Source organism: Emydura macquarii, unplaced genomic scaffold (genome assembly GCF_026122565.2).
Source record: "Emydura macquarii macquarii isolate MOO-44397 ecotype Brisbane River unplaced genomic scaffold, CSIRO-AGI_Emac_v2 contig_1768, whole genome shotgun sequence".
NCBI lineage: Eukaryota > Metazoa > Chordata > Testudines > Chelidae > Emydura > Emydura macquarii.
The window spans coordinates 1,209,540-1,227,589 of record NW_027131905.1 but is presented as its reverse complement, the minus strand read 5'-3'; the positions used below and the strand labels follow the sequence as shown (position 1 = coordinate 1,227,589).

The 18,050-nt window shown below is 45.3% G+C and overlaps 1 protein-coding gene across 2 annotated transcripts in view; it reads left to right on the top strand.

The window, feature by feature from the left end:
• The first annotated feature begins 270 nt into the window (after nucleotides 1-270).
• CRMP1 (collapsin response mediator protein 1) overlaps nucleotides 271-18,050 on the top strand; it is a 54,522-nt gene continuing 36,742 nt past the window's right edge. Inside the window, exon 1 of one of the 2 annotated variants that reach the window (XM_067556412.1) lies at nucleotides 271-742. In XM_067556412.1, coding sequence (XP_067412513.1) covers nucleotides 368-742 — 375 coding nt within the window. In that variant the 5' untranslated portion in view covers nucleotides 271-367. Of the gene's footprint in view, nucleotides 743-3,286; nucleotides 3,568-18,050 lie in introns of those variants that run through there. The other variant, XM_067556413.1, reaches the window with a different exon arrangement.

The window sequence follows — 18,050 nt, the reverse complement described above, 5'->3', positions numbered from 1 at the left end:
CAGGGCTCGTGCAGGGAGGTCCTGGCTCAGGGACTGCTCCTGCCGCTGCTGCTTTCCCTCTTCGCTGCGGGCTTTGCAATCGCCGAACGCTGCCGCCCCCCCCCCGGCCCGGTTCTCTTTGTACTTTATTTCACCTGCTGCCCGCTAACCGAGCTCTTTTTAACCTCCCCCGCCCCCTTCTTTTCGCGCGGGCTGGGGGCTTGCCTCTCCCCCAGGGAGCGATCCCGCCAGCCAACCCAGCTCTGCCCCTGCTGCTGCTGCTGCCTCCGTCCACTCGTTTGTATGGTCCCCGGCAGCCTGTCCCGGTAGTGGAAGGTGCGGCGGAGGGGGGGAGGCAGGGAGGGAGAGACCCGGAGGGAGAGAGAGAATGGCCGAGAGAAAGAGGAACTGGAACAAGGAAGATGACCTGCCCGTCTATCTGGCCAGGCCGGGCACCACGGCTCAGACCCCCCGGCAGAAATACGGGGGCATGTTCGCCTCGGTGGAAGGGGCCTACGAGAACAAAACCATCGACTTCGATGCCTACAGCGTGGGGAAGAAGGGCTCCCGGACCCCGCGCAGCGGCAGCCGGCACGACATGATGCTGGATGGGGGGGACAATTACAGTGAGACCGCCAGCGATGTCAGCGAGATCTCCGGCTCCGTGATCAGCTCCCCCGGGGACCGGGACGACAAGACCCCGGGCATCGAGATCAGATATCCGATGGGGAAAGAGCTGCTGCAGGGCCAGGACAATGGGAAGGTAAGGAGGGGGGATTGGGGGGGCAGGGGGTGGAATGGTCTGGGTACCGAGCGCGGCTGGGGGGGGGGGGGGGAGAACCAGTCATGGCTACAGCTCCAACGAGCCCCAGGCATCAGGAGTGTCACGACTGCAACAGCAAAGAGTGTCGGCTTCCCACCACATGCAGCACAAGCCCTGCCCGAGAGCATCACTGCGGCTTGCCGGTAGGTCCGTGGCTATTGCAGGGATCACCCGTCTGAATAGGGACGTCTGAGCATAACTGCCATAGATCCCAGGTTAGGCTTGGCACTGCGGGTCGAGCATGTGCAGAATAATGACATCAGGATGCTGTTGCCAGGAGCATTGCATGGCACTCCTTCAGCTTCTTTTTTTTTTAAAAAATCTACTTAATTTAAAAAGATCAAAGATCGTGGCAGGTTTTTTTTCTGGGAAATGTTTCTTACCAAGGACTCCTGTAAATTCTAGTTTGGAACACACACACCACACACACCCACCCACACACACCCACACACACTTCAATGGCTCTTTTAACGGGAGCATATTCAGAATCTACAGACACACTGACACAGATTCCATCAGGCTGTAGTTGGATGGAGCCATCCAGCATAACAAAGCAGGGTTCTCTGTCCTAAACTGCAGTCTCTGAGTTGAGGGGCCTATCCTAGACTGTGAACCATTAGTTTCACTTTTCCTAACACCTGAAAAGCCCCCCAACTCCACCTGTCTCCCTGTCCTGTCTATATGTGAGATTTGTTTGGTTAAAGCTGATCTCTAGATACCCCTGTGGTTTCATTGTATCCTTAGCAGATTGTTTATAGCTGTAACCCAACAGAATGTGGTCCCACCAGCATTTTCTTTAAAGCAACGATAATTGTCTAATATCTGTACTGCTGAGCTAAACACTAGATAATGGCTTGAATCCTGAATTAGCTGACCTCTATTTCCCTACTGGTAAGTGATTTTCTAGTTCCTCCCCCAGTCCTTGGAGCAGGACAAAGATTATACCAAGATAAATTAGGAAATTAGAAATCCAGCTGAGTTCTCTAACCAGTAGCTTCTTGCAGTCTGGGCAGTCCCACTTCTGTAGCATACAAGCCTGAGGCAGAGGTGATAAATAAAACCCCTTTACATCACAACACGCAGGGGACTGGCTTTCTTGGGAGATTATAAATTACCCTCCCTCATAAATCACACACACCACTTCCACTTTTCATCTCATTTGGCTTTTAACACACACAGCCAGAATATTTGTCAATAGGGTTTCTTTTCTTTTACAATGTAGAAGCAGCAATCTCTTTTTGTCTTAAGCCTGGATCTGGTACACTTTTCTGGTTCGTAGTCATAGGACAGAACATAAAGGTGGGAATGGTCATTAGGTGTTGTTTTGTGACTGCCATATGAAATATGTGACTTGAGGAACTGGAATGGCTAAATACTGTACAGGGGTCTGGTTGACTGCAGAAGGCTGCCATTAGGCCCTAGGTGTAGCCAGCTGTATTGCAGTTTTCCCTTCCCCCTCTATTTCCTATTAATTACCTCAACTTTATGTCAAAATAATACCTCCCTGCACTGGGACGGTGCCTCATTGCATATGCTCTGCACTCTTCTCTCCCGAGTTCTGCCTCCTATTTAAAACTGCACATCTCATGCAACAAGATTTACTCAAAACTTGCCCGGGAACTATGTATTTACCAGTGAATATGTGATTCCAAATCAGCATTGGCTTGGCTTCTCCTGAATTTGGGGGAAAGGTTTGAAATCGTCCCATAGTTTACATTTAGACACTGGCGTGGGAAAATGGGAGGAGAATTTGCAGCTACTATATCCATCCCATCCGGCCTCTTCCCCCACCTCCACCCCAGCAGGTGAGCTGGAACTTTAAGCACTGAAGACAGATTTCAGTGGAAAAGCGATAAAGTGTCAGGGATGTGTCCTGACTTTAAAAATGACTCTGCCATTTAATCCTGGCCTAGATGCAGAACTCATTTTCTGCAAGGGCTTCCGGAAGGAATTCAACTTTGGGTCAGTGTCTCAGCCTCTGAATTTGTCCACTTCCCCTAAGGCGGTCTCTTTCCGAGCCTCCAGCAGCCATTAGGGGAACAGTGTAGGTAAGACAGGGCGACAGGAGGGAGGCTTCAACCAGCAATTTGCTGAATTCTCTGCAACCAGGGAGAACCACGTGTGAATCCCACCTGTTCTGGCCCATCTGCGCCGCGGTGGGCTTCCCGTGGGGGTCTCTTCACAGAAGCACCGCCTGATATCTGTGTAGACAGGGAGGGGGAAACTCACACGCTGTGACAGCCGGCGCGTCCGTGCTTTATCACCGGCAGCCCTGGTAGAAATCCAGCCGGAGGAAGGGTGCTCAGGTCTCGGGGAGAGCAAGGAAATCGGCCCGGTGCTCTCTCGTTTGCTGGGAGGAGAAGGGGAGGGGGGGGGGGAGAAACGGCGTTTCCCAGCCCCGGTATTGGAGGCCACGGATGGATTGATGGGTTGGGGGGGGGGGGGGGGGGAAGGGGGAAGAGACAGAAGGGAAAGGAAACGCTTCCTGGGTTGCGCTGAGCGAATCCTGCGCCGCTCTGCAGCCTCTGCGCCGAGCGCTGGCCAACTCCCGCGGGGAGACGCGCCCCTGTCTTAGTGCAGCCGAAAAACGGGGGCTACATCTGCCGAGGCCGCCCTCCTCCCGGGCAGGAAGCGGTGCCTCCATTGACTAGCGCCCCTCCCGCCCGGGTCTGGGTATTGTGCTGTTCCCGGGGTGCGTTGTGCGCGCAGGGCTCAGCGGAGACAGCATGTCTTACCAGGGCAAGAAGAGCATCCCCCACATAACGGTAAGCGGAGCCCGGAGCCAGCCCGGGCGTGGGGTGAGGGGCTTGCCCGGGAGCACAGAGAGCCTGGGCGGAGGCGGGGGGGCCCACGGAGCTCTGCCGGATCGGGGGGGAGAGGAGAGACCTGCTCGGTTATGGCGGCTGGTTGATTTCAGGGCGAGGGCACATCACAGCATTGCAAGCAGGGTTCACACGGATGGGAATCCGAATCGAATGAGGGACTCCCCCGGCCCCCGCACTGAGCGGCGGGGATGGGGAAAGGGGAGTTTCCTCCCCCCCCCCCGCCCTGCGCTCGGTCTGTGTGATGGCTGGGTTGGAAGGAATCGCAGTGGGTCTGGGGGCGGCGGCAGGTCTGTCTCGCTGAGATCAGCGGATCGGTGGCTGCTTTTCTTCCCCCAGATCCCTGCCGGGCGGTGGCGGGAGGATGGCAGTGCATTCAAAGATGTCTAACGGGGTCGCGGGCGTGGCGCTGACACGGCTAAGGTGCTAGACTCGCGGGGAGTCCGCCACTGATGTGAAGCAGAACAAAAGAGGGAGGGGACCCGGGCAGCAGGCACAATGTCTCTGAACCCCCCCGCACCCCCGGCGCACGCCCATAGGTAATCACATACTGCCTGCACAGCAAAAACAAACAAAACCCGATGGAGGAAGCGGGATCGAAAGGGCAAAAATCCAATAGTGCATTAAAAAAAAAACAACAAAAAAACCCGTGGAAAATCAAAGAGCGCCATGATGCCAGAGCCAACACCTCAGCGTGCTGTTAACAGCTCCCCCAGAACAACATTAGCAGAGATCAGGAGTCAAAGAGTTAATCGCAATTCTCGGGGACCTTCAGCTGGCCGTGTGCATCCGTGTGCAGGATGGTTTTGGTGCAAAGGGGATCCGGGGTGCTTTGATCGTGCAGATCGTTTCTCTCAGCGACACAGTGATGAACCGCGGCTGAGGATAAAGAATAGACAGATCTCCACATAAACTGTAGGGGGGGGGGGTGACCTCCTTGTTGTGTTCGACCATTTTGATTCTTTTTACCAGACCCACGCCCTCCAAATGCCAGAGTCAGATCGGAAACGTCACGTACAGACACAAAACAGGCGGGGTGATGCCATGTAGGATGCAGTGGTGTGTGTGAGATGGTTCCGTGCTGCAGCATCCCCTGGGAAGAGAGAAAAGGCAGAAGTCGAGGTGCCCTCAGACGAGGCTCCACTTCTTTGGGGGCTTTTCTTGGGGGCTGAGCAGAGTTCAGGTATCTCGGAAACTGCCCAACTCCTAATGCAAGATCTTACTTGAGAAAGAAGAGGTTGACAAGTAGGTGTGTAAACTTGTTAAGCAACTCTCTGGCTGCAGGAACGTTTGAGAAATCTCACAGTGCTCACAACAGGACCCTCAGGAGCAGACGAAATACCTTTGCTACACATTATTTCAGCCACTTGCAAGTGCTTCATTGCTTACAAGGGCTTAGTATTTTTAAAGTTATTTTTAAAAATTCCATTCAATGAAATATCCACAGATGATTGAAAGTTTCAACATTTAAAGGGACGTGTCACTCCTTCAATGCTCAGCTGGGTACTGGTGTGTCAGAATTACTGAGAAGCAGCATGAGCTAGTGGCTAGGGCATTGGACTGGAAGTCCAGAGACCTAGCTTCTGTTTCTGGCTGGCACAAACCTCCTGTGGAACTTCAGGCAGCTGACTTTGCCTCTGTTTTCCCTCCACCCTTTTTCTGCCTCCACTGAAAACTGTTGCAGGCAGGGAGTGTCTCTGCTATGTGTGTACATTGCTTAGCACAACAGGGAGCTGATCTTGGTTGGGGGCCTTAAGGTGCTACTGTAATACAAATGACATGTAAACGGAAGCCCAGCAACAATAGTGCACTGTCCAATTTTGAGTAAAGAAAGAAACTAGGAAAACTGTATGAGAGTTTGCTTCTAAATTTACAGCGTATTATAACTTAGGACAACATAATTAAGAACAAGGAAAGATAGATTCAGAAATGGAATGTGCCTAATTCTCTCCTTATACATATTCATTAGTATCAGTGCTGTTTTTGTGAGCAAATTAAAGGCAACAAAGAACATAGCCAAAGTTGATAGGCCCAGAACTTGAACTACATGCACATTAAAAAAATTTCTGTCCCTTGCTCCTCCCCTCAAAAAAAGCAAATTAGACAATAGACTTGACCCTGTATATTGTGTACACATTGCCTGCCCCAGAAGCGTCTACAATCTAACAGGAGGTGTCTGTGCCTGTGTCTTTAAAATAATCAATAACAATAACACAGCCCATAAGACAAACTCTACCTAGCGCATTAGTAGAAGGGAAACATTGGTAAAGAAGCACTTTGCAGCTTCAAGCATCCAGAGCTTTTATTAAATGTAATGAATGAACTCAAATTATAAAAATTATCAAACAGAAAATTAACCAAAACCACCCTTGATGGCATTTCTAACTTTTTTTTTCTGATCTTTTGGACCTGCCACCAGCTCTGTTCTCATTGAATCAATTACAGTTTTGCTATTGGAGGGGTACAGTTTGGTCCTTAATCTTGCATACTGAAGGCTTTGCAGTGGATTTTCAATACTGCTGTCCAACGTACTAATCTTGTGTCCCAAACTCCCACAGAAGTCAGGAGGAATTTTGGGTGTGCAAGCAAAGCAGAGTCAGGCCTTAGCATCCTATACTGTGCCAACTTCTGGTGGGGGATTGAGTGGGCCATGTTTAGTCAGCTGTCAAAGATTCCAAAATGGCTTTGGGAAATGCTTCTTTGTTGTCCCCAGTACATAATTTAAGTGCATCACCAAAGGCCATATTACAATCATTACTTGGGCAAAACTTCCATTGATGTCAGAGGGAATCTTACATGGGTAAGAACTTAAACATCAGGCTCTAAATGTGTATTCTACACGTACAGTGGCGTTGGAACAATTTATATAGTGAGGGTGCTGAAAGCCATTGAACAAAACTGTAAAACCTGTACATGACGGAAACCACTTCAAGCCAGGGGGTGCTGTTGCACCCCTAGCATGTCTAGTTCCACCCCATACATGTATCCTTGTGGAAGAACCAAGCAATATTCTCAGTCTCACCAATCATGGCAGTGACTCAAAATGATGATGAGAAAATAGCACAATTGTTGCTACCTATAGAACACTTATTGTGAGTTGACAAGGGAAATAATTTTGTTCCCTACTTGTTTGACTTTGACTCTTATTGCATCGCTCCCTGACTCCTGTGCACTGCCAGCAATACCAGCTTTGATGCCCTATTCATCCATTTCTCCCAGAAACCTCTCCATGCTTTTCTTTCATGCTTCCCCCTTTGTATGGAACAACAGTCTAGTCTAATCTGCCAAGCTAACACCCTCTTCTCATTTTAATCCCTCCTGAAAATTCACCTCTTCTGTGATGCCCACAATTAATGTGTGAAAATACTCATTGTCTTAAATCTCTTTTTATTCCTTCCTAATTTTTTATACATATTTTAAAACTCTGAACTGAATCACAATGTTGTGCACTTGCCTGAGCATCTTGGTGTCACCTTTATCCTTCCTCTCTCTGTCCCTTCCCTATTATTCATCTCCCCCACTTGTAGCTTCATATCAGTGAAATTACTGGTGAGGTCTGGTGCTACCCAGTGTAAGGGTAGCATAATCCAGCTGTTGAACTGCAAGCACTTTTGGGCAGGGACTCTGACACCCCTCTTCCCCCACCCCCAATCCAGAATTGTTCTTAGGCTCCTAAATTCCACTGAAGTGCAGTGTGGTTGTGTTTCTGTGCAGGTGTAAGCTGAAGATATGAGTTGGTGCAAATAAGCATAAGCACTTCCTCTGCACTGAGTGGAAATAAGACCCAAGCCCTTAGTGGGCTCTCACCACCTTGTTCTTGAGTGTAAAGAAGGGGCAGGGAGTAGGCCAGGAGTCCAAGTAGAAATTTGCTTAACCATGATCCTCAGCATACAAATAAATTAACTACATGTTCCCGTCTTAGATTTTTCTTGTGTAATAGGCCAGAATCATTTGTTGGCTGTGCAGCTGCACTCTCATTAAATAGGATTGCGTTCTCCTGCGTACATGCTCCAGCCCATCACTTTTGACCGGGTGCTTGTACACATCACAGTCTACACCTTTTCTGTGCAGGATGAAGCCCCAAATAATGTTGGGGAATCTGGGGCACTGCCATAATGCTGTGAAGCATTGAAACCTCTATTACTATTTGATGTTTATTATTTTATTTTGTGTGTTTCTGTCGTGCTTGGCACTCTTCAGGCATGTAGAAACTTTCCCACTCCCTCTAAATGCCCAGAGTAAAACTAGAGAGAGGGGATGTTAGCAAATGACTTTGTAAGATACCCAGATGCCACGTGGGTTAGTTTAGTATAAATGCCTAGATAGTTTGGATTTGGGAGGAGACAGCCAAGAAGAATAACAAAATGATCCTATGGTATCAAGGTGTATTAGTTGTGAGGATGGGGATGTTATCAACTGAGATGGAGACATTTATTAAATGTTTGGGTTTTTCTTTTGGCTGGTCTTTTGACTACCGTTACAAAATGTTAACTAGAGTGTTAATAGATGTCCAGTTCATAGTGGAATTTACAGCCAGTTAACAGAGGCCTCTCCATTGAATTTGATGGGAGCTGGATCAGGCCCGAAACATAAGTAAAATATTCTTCTTCTCAGTTGTGGTGGGGCGGGTAGCAGTGAGCATGTTCCACCCAGCGCAATATTGCTCCATGTTGTCCCGAATGCAAAGCTGTCCCAAAGCCACAGATGAGCCCTAAAACAATAGACTACTGAAAAAGCAGTGTAATTAAGACATTCCTAATATAATAGCCAGACGTTTTCTAATCTTAGGTTTTGGGGAGTTTGTTTTCCTTTGCATCTAACTTCTTTGCCAGAATGGCCATTGAACACCCATCATATTGTGAGTCAAATTCAGACTTGGTGCAGCTCCACACCAGGACCAAATTTGTCCTTCTGGCCTGATGCATACTTTAAAAAAGGAGCATTAGTAAAGCTGATCTTTGATTCCATGGCTTACATGAACTAGCTGTGCTGGATTGCTGTTATTTTTTTCCCTCTGGGCCTAGACATTTCCGGGACTAACCTGTTGAGATTTGGAAATTTCAATTCTCTTTGCCTTATTTCCATAATGGAAATTATAACTCAGAAGGCAAATATAATGACACCCAATGGAACACATTTAGTGCTGCATCATCCAGTCCATATTCAGGTGACACTTCCATTGACTCTAATGCATATTGTTTTGCCAGAGTAAGAAATGCAAGGTCCCTTCATTACTGATATTGTTAAAGCAATGGAAAGATGGTATTTATTGTGAAGAAATCTACACAGGTTTTGTATTTACATTGTAACCCTTTCAGACTGCATGATAAAGGAATGAGATTTGCTAGATGAATAAAAAGCTAGGTGCCCAAAGGGGAAACAAAAGGAATATCAGATTGTTTAAGTGAATAAACATGAATGAACAACTTAGCTGCGCACCAAGCTATGGCATTGCTACATTTGACGAAATCTCTCCTGAGTAAATTAATACATTTGTTAAAAGAATAGGCTTAAAAGCTTGTGGGCAGGTGAGTCCATTAGGGTGCTAGCAGAAATGATGCTTCAAGATTATAAATGTTACAAGCTAGGTCCTTAGCTAATTCAGTGTTCACACTAGTTAAAATATTACTTCCTATGGAGATTAATATTACAGTGTAACGTGGACATGAAAATTCCAAAGAGAGAAGAAAGCTGTTTAAAAACTGAGATATTTTGAAGATTAGAAATAGAGAATCCTTTGTGGAATCCCATTTACAGGCTTTCTTTGATCCTTTTGAGAAGGACACAACACATATGCTTGGGAAGAAGGATGCCTTTCTTCCTTTGCTGCTAAATTATTTTGAAATTATCTTCATAAGTGCCTTGCTAAAACCAATAATCATAACATAACATGCTTAATCATAACATAACATGTCCATGTTAACACTCATCATGTACACAAAGAAAAGCTCTTCTGTATATTGTCTATTAGCGAAATAACTTTCCAGGGGGAGATTTTTCAAAGACACAAAGAGGTGTGGGGCATCTAACTCTATTGAAAACCAATGGGAGTTTGCCTTTGAAAATCTACCCCCTAGCAAATATTAATCCAAGAAGTTTTTTTTCTTCATACTCTGTTAGTGAAGGAAATCACAAACATCAGCCTACGTATCTTCCCTCTAAAATGGAGCAGCCATGTCTTCTGTAATGCTCAGAGATATCTGGCTGAATAATATTAAGATAAAGGCTTAGTTTCTGAAATGTTGAAGGAGCAAAGAGGCATGTGTTTGAAGAATGTTGCTTCGTAATACTTCTCAATTTTATTACACCTCTCTCAAATCACACACATTGATAGATGGTGAATTGGAAATACAAGTGGATTTGGAACACAGAAAAAACAGTTTCTGATTACTGTTCAGGACAAGATACATAGTCATATTAAGGGCCATACGTTACCTGAGATTTGGGTGTAAAACCCACAATATCAGTCATGGAACTTTAAGAATTGTGATGACTTGGACTCAAGGTCATTTTTGGTCTAATTCCACTAATGTCAGTAGAATTGCATAAGAGATTAATCTGGCTCTGGGTATGGCCACCTTTGGGGCCTGGAATACTGTGGCCTGGGAAATTTCAAAAGACTTGATCAGTTAACAGTGGTTGCAGCTGGAGCAGGAGCTAGAGATTGAATCCAAGAATGAAGTGGTTCTGGACCTATTTACTATGCTAGTTTGATTTGGTTTAATGTTATTGTTCTCATCCAGTTAAAGTAATTGTAGTTAATTAAAAAGGGATGATTGGTTTACTTGGCTCTGGAGACATAACACTTCAATGAGATTTCCACACATGGAACAAAGGTACAAAAAGTACAACCTGATTTACTAGGTACTTTCTGTGCAGACACTAAAGCAAACATTTCACTGTCTCACTGACTCTTATGCATAGAATGACTCAGGCAGATTTTCACTTTTTTAAAACTCTCTGCATTTTGTAGGGATATGGGTGGGGTTTTATATTGAGAGAAAATATGTGCAGTTGTGATATTATGGGAATGAGTATAGTAGACATTGTGTGTCAGTTCACTATGACGTATTGCTGCATTATTTTCATTGGCATTAATTAGCCATGATAACCCATTAGAATATTTCATGGTGGGGGATGGTACTTCAATTCCTCAGTAATTTCAGTAGCAGACTAAGAAGCTTTGGTGTAAAATATTTGTTCATATTTTGTTGTGTGTATTTTTTAAAAAAAGGAATTTACCTCTAGCTTAGAGCAGAAAAGGTGGATGCAAAGACAGATGGCTTTTGATTTTCATGTGTACACCTATGCCATGAAATTTGAATCTGATTGTCCAATAACCGGAAGCTTGGTGGTGTTAGGGTGACCAGATAGCAAGTGTGAAAAATTGGGATGGGGACGGAGGGGGGAGGAGGGGGGAGAAGGTAATAGACACCTCTAGAAGAAAAAGCCCCAAATATTGGGACTGTCTCTATAAAATCGGGACATCTGGTCACCCTAGGTGATGTAATAATCCAGAGATTTTTGGATTATCCCATTAAAACTATAGGGGGCCATTTCCAAAATTTAGGATTGGAGCTGGGTTTATATTCTGAACATCAGAGGTGGGTTCAGACCTATCTCTTATCTCTACCAGGCATTTTGTCATTTGTAAGTACATGGAAATAAATTTCCATACTTAAAAAGATCTGTGTATAGATTGTGTCACACTTGTAAAAAAGGACCTTAGTACAAAAAGCATCAGTCTCCAGTTTACAGATACTTATGTTCTTTCTGATACCGTGCAGACAATAGTAGTATCTGGATAGCAGCCTGCTTTCTCTGAGCAGACAGCCCCTCCTCCAGCATGATTCTGCAGCGAATGAGGCTGACTTTGTGACATCTCCTGCTGTTGCTATGATAATTGCTGTGATGTCACAGACTAAGCTCTGTGGCTTTACTGACAGATTAAAGCAGGGGAAGCTAGGCTGTGATTAGCAAATATCACCAGGAAAATGCTGCAAAGCATATAAAAGTAGATGGCTGTTCCTAGTATATAAGTGCTGTGTGAGAGTCACGCACTCATAAAATGGAGATGCAGGGAGTCACAGGATAAGCACTGCACGATGTGCTATTGTCAGGTTTGCACCATGCTATTGTGTCAGGGGATGACAGTGTTGCACTGTTGTGACTGTCCGATCACTGACATTGCTGTGATGGGTGAAGTAGAAATACTAAGGGCCAAATTCTTCCCTTGATTCCACCAGTGTCAATGCAGAGTAATTCAGCACTGATTTCAGTGGAGCTATTCCACATCTCTGACGTAACTGAGAGAGGATTTAGCTCTAGATGGTACAATCTCAGGTCAGCACTTTGCTTTGTTTGTCATTTTGGACTTCTCCCTTGACAGTAATATCTCCTCTTCATCTTGCTCCTTCCAGATGCTGGCAGATCTTCCCCCTCATATCTGGCAGCTTGGAAGGAGGGGTGGATGCCTGCACCTTGCTTTTGCCATCCCAGCATGTGCGAGGTAGCTCTCAACTGCTCCCACCCAGCCTCCCACTAATGTTCTCCAGGCTGCCTCGTGTGTGTGGAGCGGCATTTGACTTAGTTTGCCTAAAATTGAGGCTGAGCAGGGCTCTGACATACCCTGGATTCTAAAGAGCTCCCTGTGGTTCATGAGTCAGGGGTCAGGTAACCCAGTCTTTGAATATTTTACATTGTTGTCTCCTCCTGAGCCTAGAAATGAATGTCTTTATTATTTCTATTGTGGTAGCGCCTGCAGGCCCCAATCAAGATTGAATCATAGAATCATAGAATCATAGAATATTAGAGTTGGAAGGGACCTCAGGAGGTCATCTAGTCCAACCCCCTGCTCAAAGCAGGACTAACCTCTGCTATATCATCCCAACCAGGGCTTTGTCAAGCCGCAGCTTAAAAACCTCTAAGGATGGAGATTCCACCACCTCCCTAGGTAACCCATTCCAGTGCTTCACCACCCTCCTAGTAAAAAACTTTTTCCTAATGTCCAACCTAGACCTCCCTCCCTGCAACTTGAGACCGTTGCTCCTTGTTCTGTCATCTGCCACCACCGAGAACAGCCTAGCCCCATCCTCCCTAGAACCCCCTTTCAGGTAGTTAAAGGCCGCTATCAAATCCCCCTCACTCTTCTCTTTTGCAGACTAAACAAGCCCAGTTCCCTCAGCCTCTTCTCATAAGTCCTGTGCTCCAGCCCCCTAATCATTTTTGTTGCCCTCCGCTGGACTCTCTCCAACTTGTCCACATCCTTTTTGTATTGGGGGGCCCAAAACTGGACACAATATTCTAAATGCGGCCTCACCAATGCCGAATAGAGGGGAATAATCACTTCCCGTGACCTGCTAGCAATGCCCCTCCTAATGCAGCCCAATATGCCATTGGCCTTCTTGCCAACCAGGGCACACTGCTGACTCATATCCAGCTTTTTATCCACTGTTACCCCCAGGTCCTTTTCTGCAGAGCTGCTGCCCAGCTCGTCGGTCCCCAGTCTATAGCTGTGCATGGGATTCTTTCTTCCTAAGTGGAGGACTCTGCACTTGTCCTTGTTGAACCTCATTAGATTTCTTTTGGCCCAATCCTCCAGTTTGTTTAGGTCACTCTGTATCCTATCCCTACCTTGCAGGGTATCTACCACTCCCCCCAGCTTAGTGTCGTCCGCAAACTTGCTGAGGGTGCAATCTACCCCATCCTCCAGATCATTAATAAAGATGTTGAACAAAACCGGCCCCAGGACCGACCCCTGGGGAACTCCGCTTGTGACCGGTTGCCAGCTAGACATGGAGCCATTGATCACTACTCGTTGAGCCCTATGCTCTAGCCAGTTCACTATCCATTTTATAGTCCATTCATCCAACCCATACTTCTTTAACTTGCTGATAAGAATACTGTGAGAAACCGTATCAAAAGCTTTGCTAAAGTCAAGGTATATCACATCCACCGCCTTCCCCACATCCACAGAGCCAGTCACCTCATCATAGAAAGCAATCAGGTTGGTCAGGCATGACTTTCCCTTGGTGAATCCGTGTTGACTGTTCCTGATCACCTTCCTCTCTTCCAAGTGCCTTAAAATGGATTCCTTAAGGACCTGCTCCATGATCTTTCCAGGGATTGAGGTGAGGCTGACCGGTCTGTAGTTCCCCGGATCCTCTTTCCTCCCTTTTTTGAAGATGGGCACTATATTTGCTTTTTTCCAGTCCTCAGGGACCTCCCCGTTGCCACGAGCTTTCAAAGATAATAGCCAATGGCTCTGAAATCACCTCAGCCAACTCCCTCAGCACCCTCGGGTGCATTGCATCCGGCCCCATGGACTTGTGAATGTCCAATCCTTCTAAATAGTCTTGAACCTGTTCCTTCAGCACTGCGGGATGTTTGCCTCCTTCCCATTCTGTGCCACCCAGTACAGCAGTCTGGGAGCTGATCTTGTCTGTGAAGACAGAGGCAAAAAAGGCATTGAGTACCTCAGCCTTCTCCACATCCTCCGTCATTGAGGTCCCATTGTACAAAGGCGTTGTACAACTCTTCCCTGCTGGGAACAGTTTACAGTAGAAAGGACAAAGGCAGATGAAGGGAGGGGAGAGCAGGATACAGCATGGAAGGAAAAGGAGAGGGAGCAAGATATGACATATAAGGGAAGTAGTCAGGATGATCAAAGGGACATGAATTGTTCATTGCTTTCTCTGGCCTTGGTACAGCAAATCGTTTTAGCATGTGTTTCATTTTAAGCATGTGCTTAAGGCCTTTGCTGAATAGGGATGGCAATTTTGTACATTGGTCACAGTTTAGGGGATCTCAAACTTTTTTTTCTGAGGCCCCCTCTGAAAATATTTCAGGCTGTGATGACCCCCCCAAAAAAGTGATACCCCCCTCCATGCCATGCCTCCCTTACTTCTGCACTGCTGCTGGGGGCGGCACTGCCTTCAGAGCCCTCAGCCAGCAGCTGCTGCTCTCTGGCCACCCAGCTCTGAAGAGCTTTGGCTGTCAGCCATGCACGGGGCTGACAGCCGACGCCACAGCAATGGTGGGGACTGACAGCTCACAATCCCCCCATAAAAGCCTCACGACCCCTTGAGTGGTCCTGGCCCCCAGTTTGAGAACCCTTGGTTTACATGAGGGTTCCATTCATAAATAGTTTATAAAGGGTTAACAAAATTAATAGACATTTTAATAAATGATAAATTATTACAGATTGTTATAATCCATGGTTATAAGCAACCCATTGACCTGTGGGACTCTGTAACGATCTTATAACACCTTCTACAGATGTGCTTATGACTACGGCTAGCTGGAAAAATTCCGCAATCTGTTTTGACAGAATTGGCTGATTTGTTTGCAGAGACAGTTCGATTCTGACGAAATTCCAATGGAAACCAGGCAGGGTTCCATCAATCCTGCCTGCTCTCCTGCCACCTTGCCTGCTTGCTAGCCTGGACTCCAGCTCCCTGGGCTTCCAGAGAGAATGCAGAATGCCTCAGAGTCAGGGACCCCAGGACTTCCAGGGTCTGTGGTTCTAGGGCAGTCCAACTGGTGGATTGCCCAGGAGTCAGAGCAGCATTTCCTTTCACAGGAATATCAACTTTTTCTTTTCTTTTTTTTTGGGGGGGGAGGGCAGGGAGGGGGGTTCTTTCTGAATTAGAATGAAACCACATTCCAAAGTATCAAAATTCTCTGCAAAATGGAATGACCTCTTTCTACCAAGCGTCACTTATAACCAACTCTGGGACATACCTATAATATCTATTACATATTTATTAACCCTGTATAAGCGATAGATGAAATCTTAATATAAAGTGTGACCGCAAATGGTCGTGTTTTGCAAAATTGGGGCTTGTATAGTTTTTTGTTGCAAATTACTATATTATATAGCATTTGCTTAAACAAAATAATTCTTATTGTCCTTGCCTGCTCCTTCTGAGTTCTACTTTTGCCTCTTTTCTGTCTGTTAATAAGAGCCCTGCTCATTGCATTTGTTGTTTGTATTGTTAACCTTGGCCTGTTTTTAAATAAAAATGTGTAAAAATTAAAACAGATATCAAATATAAAACATCTTGACACATGCAAAGCTTTGCTGACCAATTAGCTGCAGCAGACGGGGTGTTTTCAAATATTGGTAAAATTCCCCCCACAGATAAATGAGATGCTGTCTCTTGGTAGTAGAACAATATTAATGTTTAAAAAGGACATTGAATGAGCTGAGAAAGAGCTCACAAGATGGTGGTCTGTCCAGGTCAGCAGGCACAGTAGTAAATCACCATGAGAAGGAGGTACAACCACCAGCATGCGTCAAAATAAATCATTACTTTTCAAGCCACCGATTCAAAAATCCTGCAAATACTACTGACAAAAGAGAGTCTGAAAAATTGCTGTGATCAGCAAGGCAAATTTTAGGATGGGGACTTGCATTCCTCTCCACATTTTCATTGCCAAAGGTTACTAGCATCTGAGACTGGTCTCATGGGGATCATATTTCATTGTAGTTCCACCCCTTGATTTTACCCCAGAGTCCTCTGGATACTTTATCACATGGAAAGTCTCCAACCTTTTGTGTACATGATCTGTCCTCATCTATTGTATTGTAAACTTCTTTCTTCAGAATGGTTAGATTATCAGAGGCATCTTTCCTAGAAAGTAATACAGAAAAATATATGGGCCCTGCTACTGAAATAACCCCCACTGATATCGATGCTGAATTTTAGGTATTTGCTTAAAATTAAGCTCATAATTAAATGCTTTGCTGAATAGGGGTTGACATAATAACAACTAGCTCTTATGTTATGCTCTAATAACAACTAGCTCAGGAGATCTAAAAGCACTTTACAACCAAGGTAAGTATAATCCTTATTTTTACAGATGGGAACACAAGTATGTGCTTAACTATTTTCTAAATTGGGGACTAAAGCATAGGAATAACTTTAGGATTGTGAATAATCTTGTGCTTAATCTTTGCAAATTCAGGATCCAGGAGAGTGATTCAGGGCAAAGTGGGAACCCTTATTTATCTTTTTGAAAAGCTGCAACAGAAGAATCACCAGGCCCCTTATTACTAAATGGAACCAAGCACATAATTTACAGTGAATACTTTATTCAATTAATGTAGCCTCTTTTTCTGTTTAAGGAAGAAACAGGTTATGACTTCCTCACAGTTATTCACTGTCCACAATTATTTGACTACTATCTTTCCAAATTCAATATGTATTAATCCATGAGTGGTTGAAATCTGAGCAGTGTTGCTCAGTTGTGATTGACTGGACAAGTCATATGAGTATATTCCGTTTCCTGGCTGAGTGAGGTGTGCTAGGATTTCCAGCATGACTTCTTGAGTACATGAATTTAAACGTTGGGTTCTGTGAATATTCCTCTGTGCAAATTTTGAAATTTGCTTTCTGCAAACATTTTCACAAGCGTAAATTGATTAATTGAATGTTCACAGAAATGAGAATGCATAAGCACTGTCAACAGGGCCCAAGCAAATTCTTTGAACATTTGCACAATTCTTCACAGAAAATATATATATTATTTGACATTATTTGTTCAGTTCTAACACTGAAAACTTGCAGTGCAAAATGCTGACTGACTCTTATTATTCCTATAATAAACACTGCTCCACTTAAGATTTAGGCTACTACAAATGTATATGAATTCCTCCACCCTCAGATGAAAATTACTGTTTCTAAGCATTTACCCACAAAGCCTGACATGGGCTTTTAGCAATTCAGCTTTCATCAACTTTAAATGGACACTAGCAAATAGTTTAGGATTTTTATAAGGTTTATGTTTGACCCTATTAATGATTTTTTTAAATGATTATGTAAATGCTTTGTATATTTACATGCTCGCCTGCAGTGTTCAAAATTCAAACACTGATGTGTGATGCTAGTTCATCAGAACCAGAAACCTGACTAAAACCTATTTACTTTTGCAGCCGAGACCAAGGGAAGTGCAAACACGTTGAATTAGTTTTTACAAAAGCAATGTTCAGTTGTGTAACTCTAATGCTCATTAAGGTCAGAACTCACCCCTTCCCTCTCCTCATCTCATACCCATAAGTGCTGGAACGAGGGATGTAGAGGGTGCTGATGCACCCCCTGGCTTGAAGTGGTTTCCATTGTATACGGGGTTTACAGGTTGGTTCCATGGCTCTCAGCATCTCCACTATACAAATTGTTCCAGCACCCCTGTTCATACCAATCTGCAGAGATGGCTGACTGCAGAGAATGGAGCATGAAATACATCCCAAGAGAGATCGTGTGATGCTTGCTCCCTCTCTTTCCCTGTGTGCCTTGAAATTCTGGGTGGGATTGGGGATGGTGGAGTACATTGGGACACACTCAGCATGCTCCCCCTCCCTGCTACTGACCAGCTGTGTAGGCCACATTGTGAGGAGGCTCTGCCCTTTGTGAGACTCTTTTAGA